This window comes from Zosterops lateralis (assembly GCF_965231275.1).
Source record: "Zosterops lateralis genome assembly, chromosome: 16".
Lineage (NCBI taxonomy): Eukaryota > Metazoa > Chordata > Aves > Passeriformes > Zosteropidae > Zosterops > Zosterops lateralis.
In genome coordinates this window covers 9,450,914-9,463,064 of record NC_139776.1, presented here as the reverse complement: position 1 = coordinate 9,463,064, position 12,151 = coordinate 9,450,914, and the positions used below count along the sequence as shown (strand labels likewise).

The 12,151-nt window shown below is 43.6% G+C and overlaps 1 protein-coding gene across 1 annotated transcript in view; it reads right to left on the bottom strand.

Moving 5' to 3' along the window:
* Positions 1–2,255: 2,255 nt before the first annotated feature.
* Positions 2,256–12,151, bottom strand: part of STK4 (serine/threonine kinase 4) — a 45,994-nt gene continuing 36,098 nt past the window's right edge. The window contains exon 11 of the mRNA XM_083873538.1: positions 2,256–5,348. Within this exon, the coding sequence (XP_083729664.1) occupies positions 5,190–5,348 (159 nt within the window). The 3' untranslated portion in view covers positions 2,256–5,189. The remainder of the gene's footprint in view (positions 5,349–12,151) is intronic.

Below are 12,151 nucleotides of genomic sequence, written 5' to 3'. Positions count from 1 at the left end.
CCCTGAGCATGGTCTGTGCACTTGGCTGGTAATTAGAAAACCAGATTTTAAAGGGCTTCCTCTGTAGGAAGGAAAGACTCCTCACTGGTAGTGTTTCTGGGATCTCTCCTGCTTGCAGACTCCTACAACCCTGCTGACCTCACCAAAAATGAGATCTCATTGCTTGAGCACACAGCTTGGCATGTTGAATCAGTGTTACTTCTATTTGCTGAACTATGTAAGGAGATCAGTAAAGACAAACAGTGCAGTAATTCCATTTTTTTTTTTTTTTTTTTCCAAAATAATGCCAAACCACTTTTGCCTTGTAGTGGGACAGCCCCGAGGTCTGCATTTACTTATGGGTTCACTTTAGCCTCTAACTGAACCCAAGCTGTTAACTTAGTTGTAGGAAAAACACAAAATCAAGACTTCTATTCTAACCATCTGAGAAAGCCAAATGAGCAGCCTGGAAGGCATGGAATTAAATTAACCAAATGTGTCTAGACAGGTCACACCATTTCAGGGAATAAAAACCAGAGACCAGGCATGCAGGCAGGCACAGCACCAGTAATGCATGTTCACATCCAGACCTCAGGTCTGGTGAGCAGCAGAGGGGGAAAAACTGCCCCACATTTCTCCCAAGATCATGCTCTCTGTAGTGAAGGAATGATGGTCCAGAGCTTTTGAGCCCCTTGGGCTGAGGAAAATGCACCCTACAGCTCAGCTCAGTTGTCTGCTGACTGTGCACACACAGGTCTGCAAGAGGCTGCTGTGACCACTCAGGATGGGACTCAGGGACTCTGGGCTCCCTCCACGTCCAGCACTGTATTGATTTGGACAGCAACAACCTAGAGGGGAGCAGAACAGTCCTTCGTAGATGGAATTGAATTGTTTTAAAGTTTTCAAACACATTGGCTTTCTTCCTGGGCTCTTAAATTAAAGAGCAATTAACTTTCAGTCTGGAAAGAGCTGATGGGTATTTCCTGGTTTGACTCTTCAAAATTTTGCCAAAATGATTAGTGAAATGAAAAATTGTCAACTCTTGAGGCAGGGCTGTCAGCCAATGCTCAAAGCATTTATCCAAGTTCAGACTCTCTTGGCCTGTGGACAGCAGGAAATGGTACAAAATGAGGGTGTAGGAAATGAGTAGCTGGGCAAAAGGGACACTGGCACAGCAGCTCCTGTACCTTAATGCTAATAATTATTATAAACTGCTGGTGCTATGGGCTTAGTGGAGAACTGACTTTTTCCCTTATGGGGGAGAAAACCAAGGCTCAACATCAGTCCCAGCTTGTGGGGACCTGTTGCTGGGTTTGTTAGTCACACACAGAGGTTTGTGCAGCAGGTGCAGTGCTGCCAGCACAGAGGGAGTGCACACAAACACTGCCCTGGTGTGGCTGCACAACCCTCCCTCCCTTTGTTCTGGGGCTCCACAATATCCTGGTAATGCTGTTGAGAATATGTGAGAGCTCCAGGCTTCCCCAGTTACTAGAAAAGCCGGCAGCCTCCCTCCCTTTGATTTCCAAGCTCCTTCCCAACATTTAAAAGCTCAGATCTATTTTGTTTCTTCCGGAATTGCTAACCAAAGCTGACTCCTGAATGAATTCTGTCTCTGCTCCAGTTAGTCATCCCTCCAGGACAGATTTAGTAACTGCTCAGGGAAACCACATCAAAGCCAACAGTTCACCATGGGAAGGCAGCACCCACTTACTGTCAGCTTCATCTTTTCCTGAGCTAGAAAGCTCCAAGTGCAGCAAGTGAGCCAGAATTAGGAGAGAGCCTCTAGCCTCACCTGTTGTGTAGGAAGGTGGATAAATTGATATGTACCTAGCCCCAAATCTGCCTGCAGGCTCAGGGAAGCTGCTGCAGAGACAGCAAGAACCTACAGCAGAGCTCAGCATCCCCATCTGCCAAAACACCCTGTGGGGCAAACGTCCCTCCTGCATGACTGGAGCTCCAGGCAGGGCTGCCTGTGCTCCCCCCCCTGTTGGGACTGCCTTGAGCATCACCTCCTGAACCCTCACAAGGCTGCCAACACATGGAGTTGCCCCTCTGCTCAAGCAATCCCACCCCAAGCTGCAGAATTAGTAATGTTTTAAAATGTGTGTCTGACATGTTCACTGCCTGTGTTCCTGAAAGCTTGTTCTCTCCTCCAGAATATTGCATAACACTGGCTGACTAGAGGTGCCTCATGTTAAAGCTTGTCCTGGTAAACAATAACACCCCAAAGTATTGTAATGCATAAATATGAGTCATGACACTGATGTTTTCAGGGAGGGACAGTTTATTTCCCCCTTTGAACAAATAAGGCAAGATATTTGAGAAAGATCAAACAAAATCTCCTGTATCAAACTGAGAGGAATGCAATAAAAGTTACTGTTTCATACATATACAAACTAAAGACCCAACACTATTATATACAAACAGGCAGATCTTACAAAACAGCATTTCAAGTCAGCAGTTTATGCCAGTGTTGCTGATTTCTTTGTTACAAAAAAAGTTAAAGCTACAAACTTCACATTTGTAAGTCTCACATGAGCGACACCATCAGTATCTCTGGGTTTTAGAAGCAAAGAGAATGGTTTGTCCAGAACCCTTTCCACAATGCAGATGGACTCAAGGAGCATATGAATGCAGCTTCACAATTAAACAAGTTTTTTTTTTGCTTAAAACTTTGTCAAAACATCCCTCCCTTATGGTACCAGCCTTGGTCATAGCTTAGAGGACTTTGAGAAGTGAACAGGTACTGTGTTCCCAGATATTCTACAGAGGGACCAAAAAGGGAAATATTTTCTCCAACAAACTGAAAACCTGTGAAGGAGAAAATAATTCCTCTGCACTATAGCTCCAAGTACAAGAAACATCATTAAGTCTCACCCATTGCAAGCATTTAAGAAAGGTTCAAAGACAGCTAAGCCATTGGACCAGTTTTAGTTATTTTGGTTCGTTTGCTACATTTTAAGACAATCACGTCAGCAAAGCAGAGTATTTCAAGAGTGCTTACATTCACTTACAGCAGTCACAGGTTGCATATTCTGTAAATAGACACTACCCCGTGGTGTTTCACCTAAAAGCTGGGGTTTCTAATGCCCTCTGATCTCTACAGAGTTATCTATACAGTGCAGAAGAAAAAATCCTTCCAGCAGAACAGGCTTGGCCCACACCACACAGGCAGTGCAAAATTTACCATGTCACAGATCTCTGTGTCTGTCATGCCAGAGGTGCTGGGCCAGATCCATCCAAGTGATTTATACAAGATCCAACAGTGACCAGAGAACTCCCTCCTAAGTTGGAGGAGCTTCTTTGATGCAAAGGATGCTCATGAAAATTGCTCATCATAAAGACATGGCTAGGGCAAAGCCTATTGCACAGATTCCAGACGAGCACAGTATGAACCCTGATGTTCCCCAACACCTGAGGCTGTCAGATTGCTGGCTATCCCAGGATGTTCTCCTCCTGCAGCACCCTGCATACACTGCTTACTGCCTCCCTTTTCCTGAGGGACAGCTGTGATCCCACTGCATCACCAAACTGAGACAAACAGACACAATGAGCCCTGCAGAGGGTAAGAATGGCTTGGTTCCTTTCACAGCTGTGGAGCAGAACTGTGAGCAGCAGCCAAGAGCCTGCTCCAGGGGGGACACAAGACCCTACAGAAACATGAAACAAACACATCACCTCTGTAGCAGCATTGGATTCAGGAGACACTGCTGTTTAATCATCTAGGTGATGTACCAAGGCTTAGTTCAGAAGCGCGACGTGGAAACCGTTCCCTCTATCAGAGCAAAATAAAAGAACATTGGTAGAAACACTTGCTCGGCCCAAACATTCCATCATATGCTAGGAACACCTAAAACTACACAGCTGTGCTGTTAGAGCCCACGGGGCAGAGGCTTTGCTCAGTCTCTGCCCTGCAAACAGGCTTTGTTTTACTCTCCACTCTGATGTGTGCTGATTGCACCGTCCTCACAGCGATTGTACGTGCTTGGGGCATTGTGGTTGATTGAGCTATGCTGGGCAGGGACGGCAGGGAAATTAAAAAAAAAAAAAACACAAGAGCATCCAGAGGAACTGGAAGAGACTGAAGCTCCTCCAGCAGGACATTGGTAGTTGTCTTCTCATCCAGATCAACTCCACCTTTGCTCCACCACCATAAATGCACATCTTTGTTAATTCAGCAGTCTTTACTTTCAGTTTGACTCTCCTGATGTGCTAAACCTTGCAGAAATGTGAAGGATTGTGAAATCAAGTTTTATTCAAGCATCCAAAGATGTAAATTTGAAATGAAGCCTATAAAATATTTCACAAGCTGTGGAGATTTTTAAGTCCTCTTAGACACAGCTGAAGTACCTAATTCCTGAGAGAGGTTCACACAACTTCCACCCATTCAAACACTGTTTTCTTTTCCCAGCACTCCATTCTCAGCAGGGTCTCCCTGAAGGACATTTCCAAACAGACAGACAAAGGGGTATCAGATCATTGACTGGCTTTTGGTTTTATGTGGGTGTGGATTTTAAATTACAGAATGTAATTTCTTATGGAGGCACAACATGCTTTATCTACATGTATAAATTCATGAAGTACACAAAACGAGGACAAAACTGAGGTCTTGAAGAAATCACACTTGCTTAAAGCACACAGTGTAAGGCATGGGGCTTATTACAGGCTTTTTAAAAACTGAGATTTAAGTTCCTTTTGAAAGGCTGGAACAGTTTGTACATGTTCTCACCTGCTCTCTTCAGTGACCCAAAACTTATCAGTACCTTAACAGTAGAAACAGTTAACAGCTTGAAATTGAGTCTGTGCATTCACAAAGGAAAACAAAAACAAAAGGAATCAGCTGTTACAGACAACAATCTGATTTAACTTAAACCCAAACGGACTCCTGAAAGTTCAGTTGAAAAGAGAGTGAGCCAAGTTTCATTAGCCTATTTCTATCTGGTTCCTCTGGTTTAAAAACAATCCTCCTAAAATCAGTAACAGAACTCTTTTGGAATAATGTTTTAAATACATGTCTAACATTAAAACATACAATCAGGATTTTCCAACATAATGGCATTCCTGAGTTCACAAAGGTGCTATGGAAAAATAAAAGAGCAGAAGTATTGCCCTCTATTTTGCTAGCATATTTCAATAGAAATCAGTGTGTTCAGTAGTCATAAAAGCAAGGGGCTGATCGTTTGAGGATGGAAGAACATTCTACCCATGGCTCAGAAGTTCTGCTGCCGCCGCTTCTTAGCTTCGATGGCGTCGAGGATGGGCTGTCGCTTGGACTGGTACTTCTGGCGGATCTCCTCGATCTCCTGCTCCATCATGGGGTCCAGGGCAGAGAGCCTCTTCTGAAGCTCATCCACGCTCCAAGTCTTCAGCTAGCAGGGAGACAAAAGAGGAACAGACACTGGCATCAGTGCAGCCACCACCCACACACCTGCAGGGATCCTGCTGCTCCTCTGACGGCCACAGCGCATCTTCCGGCAGGAAAAGACACAGAGAGTTCTGCTCCAGGCTGCTGCTCTCAGGGAGAGTGGTGTGAGCCTCAGGACACTGCTTCTGCTCATTTCATAGGTATATTACACGCTCTGGTTACTGGCAGTGTGAGCACACAACCAACCAGTGAAATGTTTTCCCCATGGAGTTGCTTTTCTAATGCTTCGTTTTGCAGGTTTAGGACAGAAACGCTGCACTGAGATGGAAGGAAAGCAAAGTTCTCTTCTCCTCCCCTTTCCTTGCAAATAAACCTTATGCTAAATGACAACAGGAGATATAGGGAATGGGAAGAAAATAATATCATTGACAAAAGGTGCATGTGAAAATAAAAGACAACTATGTACAATCAGGCTGAATCTCAGTCACAGTGAAGAATTCAGACTCTGCTACACCAGAAATCCCAGAGCACAAACACACACCGGGTCACTTTGGGTCAGTCTTGTACTGATAAAATATGCAAGTACAATTTGTATTTTCCTGTACACATGAAGATGTCAGGCTCATCTGGACAAGCTCCCTCTCCCTGAATTCTCTCTCTGCCTGACCTTTGTTTAACTGGCTGTCCTGTCCGTGCCAATTTGCTGAGAACTGGCACAGGAGAGTTTTGCTCTGTGATTACAGATGCCAAGTGTGGCCTGAAACAGTCTAGACTCTCCACAGCTACAGCCTTTATGTAATGTTGTAATATTATAACTGGTGGAACAGACAGGATTTTAGTATAATGTTAAAAATATGGACACTGGAAGTGCTTCAAGTATTTACTTAAGCACCAGTCCTTTCCCCATCCAAGACCAAGTGACCACAGGAGAGGCTGTTTTACAGGCACTCCAGCAGGACACAAATGACTGTGCAGCACCTGCTATCAGCAAGCACCTGCTGTGGATGCTAAGAATATGCAAAATAATTTGGGATTTTTCTTGTGCACAAAGAACTGTCAATTTTTATTTTTTTTTTTGCTTTCAACAAATGTCATAATTAAGTGACTTATCTTTATTTTTTATTTTCATGCAAGTGGGGCTGTCCTAGTTTAGCTGTTAATTAGTCAGCTGTCATGGTTATTCTTCAAGCAGTTTCTGAACCAAAACATGGAGTGAAATGTTTGCTGCCTACTATAAGGCAACAAATAAATGTTTAATGGCAATTTGCAACACTCCTTAAAACTAAGATATAGAACTCCTGATGCCTTCCCCTGAGGTGGAAGAGATACCAGTCCCTAAATCACAAAGTCACCTGCTACCAAATTTCTCACAATGTCTTTTGAAGTTCTTTAGAATATTCTGCCAAACAAGATCTTTCCTAGCTCCCGTTTAAAGATCACAAATCCACTTTAATAATCCAGGCACATATAAAACAACCTTTCTGCCCAGGGTATACAGTCTTCCAGCCTTTCCAATCAGGCAACTGTTCATTAGAAAGACAAAGCACTTCCTCCACAAAGATATGTATTATTTATACACATTAATGCAACTTTAACAGGCAGCAGTTTAAGTTGATGCATGGCACCAGTTGCCTTTTCACACTAATTTATTAAGGAGCAGGTAATTATTCAACATTCCACTTCCTCACAGTCTAGGGAATTGAAAATTCAAATAAAAATGCAAAACAGAAGAAAATATTAATACAGGTACTGAATACATATACTAAGCAGCTATAGCTCTCCAAGTGCTGGACTCCTTAAAGAGAGTATTAGAACAAATCTAAAACTCCTTGCTCAAGGTTCAAGCCAACTATTAGATGTGAGAAATTGCCCTGGGGCTGCAATCTTCTAGGGATGCTCTTTGGGCCTTCCCTGCCGTCCTCCTCGAGTGCTTGGGTCCTGCTTAGAGCCAGAAACAAAGTGCCTGAGCTGGCAGAGCAGATGTACAGGGATGGGCTCTCCAGAACACATGGCAGTAAGAAAACACTGCCCTACTGCTGTCCTTGAACAGGATGGAGCATCAGGGGACATCCTTCATGGACACAGACACAGAGTCTTCCTGCAAAGTGTAAGAGCTGCTTGCCAAGGGACACAACAGCTTTGACAACTCCTGGGACTGTGTTTGTCAGGACAGATGGCTGAAACAGTGTGGAAGATGCTGGAGCTAAGTCTGGAGTGGGCAAAGCCCACAGATTTATATTAATATGAACCAACTGGGAAGTGGGTTACCTGCATGACGCAGAGTGGCTGCTGACGGAGCCTGATCACGGGTTAAACACAACAGGGATGGTGGGAGAAGGAAGGGAGGCAAGTCCCTGTGGCCCAGAATCCTGGGAGCACAGGAACATCCTGTGCAGTGCTGTGTCAGTGAGGGTGAACCACTGGCAGAGTTTTCATCTGGAATCATGGCACACTGTCTGTGAAGGTCATGATACTCCTGGAGGAGGCAGAGAAGCCAAAGGGCAACACTGGTGGAAGGTCCAGAGGGTGAATGCTCAGCCCAGACCGGGAGACTGACGGTCCCCAGTGGGAAATGAGAGTCACGAGAGCCACACAGAGCAGGGGACACCCAGCCCCTGCCCCCAGTGTGCCTCAGGCTGTGACAGCAAGAGCCCGGGGACCTGGCCTGGGCAACCACTCAGTCTGTCCTTCCACTCACACACATCTTAAAAAGGAAAAAAACCCAAACAATAAAATGTTCAAAATGTGATGGCCTCCATTTCACTTTGCTGCCTGGCATTTCAGTGTAAGGCAATGCCACAGACAGGCTTTCTCCCAGAAATGAAGTTTTAGGCTCCAGTATATCTGTTTCTGCACTCCTGGGACACTGACATTATTCTCTCAGAGAAACGCCGGGAGCAAAATAAGACAAGGACAAGGACAGCATCTCATGACAGACAGTGGCTCGGGGTAAAGTCTCAGCACTGAGCAGCTGCAATTAGAGCTGGTTTTAGCCACGGGCTCAGTCCCATTCCTGTCCTCACTCCTCAGCAATTCCCCTGCTCTAAGAAGTCTAACTGTCTCTGTAAAAGCTGTCTATTTTTGTCCACGCTGATCAAATACCTAAGACAAACTTTTAAAGGAAGGAATCTCATTTCAAATGTAAAGCTGGATAAAAAATACTTGTTCTAAGGTTGGCCAAACAAATCTATCAAAATGGTGAGGAGGCAGCACAGTGAAACTCTTCCAGCAAGCTTCTATGTTGAGAAAGCTAATTTTTAACCATTTGATTAACAGTTGCATTTCCACTTGAGGTTTTGAGAATGATCTTAACTCTGTAAAAATCCCTAACTGAAGACAAAGGTCAGAGGTGCAAGTGTTCATCTGAAAGCCTCACACCCACAGCTGTTGGATGCTGTTTGTTTTCTTTAGACATCACTGACAGCAACATCTTGTTTCAATATGCTGATGATTTCTACTGTATAATTCAGAAGGATATACATAATTATATCCTTTGGAAGGACATAACCTACAGCCTTTTCATGCCTACGCAGTAGTGATGGACAAATCAGGAACAGATCATTTGAAAAACAATTTCTTCCTCAAGGAGATTTGTAAGCTATTCATGACATTCCTTTGTCAGCATTTCTGACAGATTTGCAGACAACTACCCCACTGAATAATGTTCAACTCTGCAAACTGCTTCTGAGTTGCAGTTCTTTCAAATCAGCATTTTAGAAACAGGGGAAAAAAACCCACCCCACTTGCATTTCTTATAGTGAGGTAGAGTGTCACAGCAATATGATATTCTACTGAATGTAAATGAACCAACAAAAGGAGAATAAACATAAGCTCTCTGCAGACACAGCCAGGTTTGGTATTCAAGGGCACCATGGTCTGAACTTTATCCCTTTGCTGTTCTGTCCTAAGCAGGACACAGCCCAAAACCCTGCCATGGTATTTTTAAACAGCTCACGCCAGATTTCTGTTTCATATAAAACAAAAAAAAAAAAAAAATCTGCTGTAAAACACAAAGCCTAGAGAATTAACTCAGCCTCTGCCTGTCCCTAGAAAAACCAAACAAAACCCCCAAATGGTGAAAGCTTTTTGAATTAGAAGCTGATGCAAATAATTTATCACAGTCCTCTTAGTCCCCCCAGCCCTCACAGTGCTGGTTTGCCTACAGCAAGGTCTGCAACTTGACCAGTTTGGGACTTGGCACATCCTCTGGTCCCTCAACAGCAGCACAAGGTCACCAGTGCCCGGACCAGCCTGCACTACTGACATAAATATGGTCATCCAGTAACCCTCAGTCACTCCAGCCATCATTCTTATTTGCTCCTCTAGAAAAACCACTGCCAGCCAAATCTCCTTGCTGCATGAATTATGAGCATCAAACAGAAACAAGCTGTTTCCCAGCAGCTTTCACACGTTTCTCCCCCAACAAAGAGTTTTGGCCAAGCTCTAGCTCACTGACTGCACAGGAATCAAAAAATATTATCTTGGGGCAAGTGTTTCTTGTTCTTCCTGAAGCTTTCTTTTTACTCACTGACTCTGAATTTGATCCCTGCATTTAGCACAAAGCCTTTCTTTGCACGTCTGCAAAGCTTCAAGCTATCTGGGCTTTGCTTTTAAATACTGTCTTTGAATTCCTGAGGCTTCTGCCAAACAGGAACCCTCCATCCCTTGGGTGGGGATGCAATTTTCTACCACCACTTTTCAAATGTGCAGATGGACCCTGACTTCTGGAACAAAACTGGAATATGGATGACACTGGTGAGATGAAGTTATTTTCCTCCTGGTGAAAGCATTTTGAACAGCTTCTCAGAAGGAGAATATTTTCAAGTCTTGGTATTACAACCAATCCTACAAATAAAATTAGGAAGTTGTTCTGTTCTTCCTTAGCCCTCTAGACATATCTCTATACCACAGTTCCTGTGAGTTTGAACACTTGTCTTCCACATGCTCAGGGTATTTTCTGAATATCCTTCCACTGTTACCAAGAGCCTGTGGCTTTTTAGAAAGAAAACACCCAGCTGCAGCAATCGCTCTTCCTGCCTTTCACCCAGATATTCCAGGTGGCATTTACTACTCAACATAACTCGATGTCAAACTTTTGAGTTTTATATAGCCTTTAGAAAAAAACTGGCTTTGGCAATTATCACTTCATAAGGGGCAGTGGGAGTTTGAAGACTAAAATACAGAAGTAATAAAATTGCAGCTTCCCACGCTACACAGGGAAATAAATTCTTAGTAGAAAAGATACGAGCTAGATGGGAGCTAAGGAAAAACAAATTAATTGTCTATTTAGCACAGCTTTTATTGTTATAGCTTCCTTTTAAGTCTAGTTTTATGCTGCAATCTAACAGTTCTTGACTGCATACCCAGTGATCAAAGCCCCCCATAGAACTCATCAATCCCATCAGCAGGGAGCACAGCCCATCATTTTTTGTGTGTGTATTTAGGCAGGCAAACTCTAAACGTGGCTTGAGAAGGGGTTTTATCCAAGCCAAATTATCCAAGCCATGCTAAACATTAAATGCCAAGTAGGAATTTGCTGTTAGAGATAATGAAAAGTATCACCACGGTAATACAGTAGCAACAGTCTGCTTTGGAGAAACAAAACCAGAACAATCAACTGGGACTACAGTTGTGTGGAAGCCCCTCAGGGGAGGCTGTTGATGATCACATTCAATAGCAGAAGTGGCTACATATCAAAGACAAGTATAAAACAATTCCTACAACTTCAATTAAATGTTCAGGTGTCCTTTAGAAAGGGAGACTCTTCACAGAAGAGAATAATTAAACCCCTGCTTCACTTGACCTTGGCTATCACCAAGGCTTATCAAGATGCTTCCCTGCTGGTAAAACCAAGGGCACACTCACACCTCCTTCTCCAGAATCCTGCACATCAGTTTGATGTGCATCCACCTCAACCCCCGAACTTTTTTTCTATCATCTCCTCAAACAGAGTTTTATTTTTGGGAGGAGCTCTCCCATCAAATGCCCCTTGCTGTGGCTGTTTGTAGCAGCCACCCTGGGGCAGAGCTCAGGCTGCAGCACCCAGGGGTGCAGTGGGAATACAGAGACCAGGGAGGGGTGTCAGAACTCAGGGATTCATGAATGGGAGCTCTGATAAGTGTAAGAGCTGAGATTATCCTGGAATTAGCTTTCTGTAACTTGAAAGACTGGTTAAACAAGGCATCCATTAAATGCTCATATCAAATATACTCTGAGGACACAGATTACTCAAAAGTACTAGGCACTTTTTTTAAAACCAGAAAAAAAAAAGTCCTCAATTTCTCTGGCCAAAATTAAATGTAGAAGGTAATTTCTCACGTTAAGCAGTGCTCCAGACTTTAGATCTTGAAGATGGTGATATAAATTAGTGTTGGAATAGCATGCCATTTTTTCTCATAGCATTTTTCCTGAAATGCTGCCTCAATACCACTTGGCATACTTTCAATCACTGCTCTAAAAATTAAGTGCCTTGTTCTCGTTTACGTTTCCAGCACAAGGAAGCCTTGATGTAATGTATGAGCAGGCATTAACTATTTATTCACTTTAAATGCAAAGGACACAAGGACCTACTGGCTCTTTCTGACCATTTTTCCTCATCCATCAGGTCTCTGCAACTTCACAGATCTGTCAAGTAGCCACGCTACAGAGGGGCTGCAGTAAATCAAAACAAGCCTTTGTGCCTACACAACCACTAATTATCTTGATTTTCCTCCCTTTTAGCATCAGCATGTCAGTGAAGTTCCTCACTGTTATGAAAGCAGTGGATGAAATGCACTCATTGCGGGATTTCATGCAAGATTAAAAATA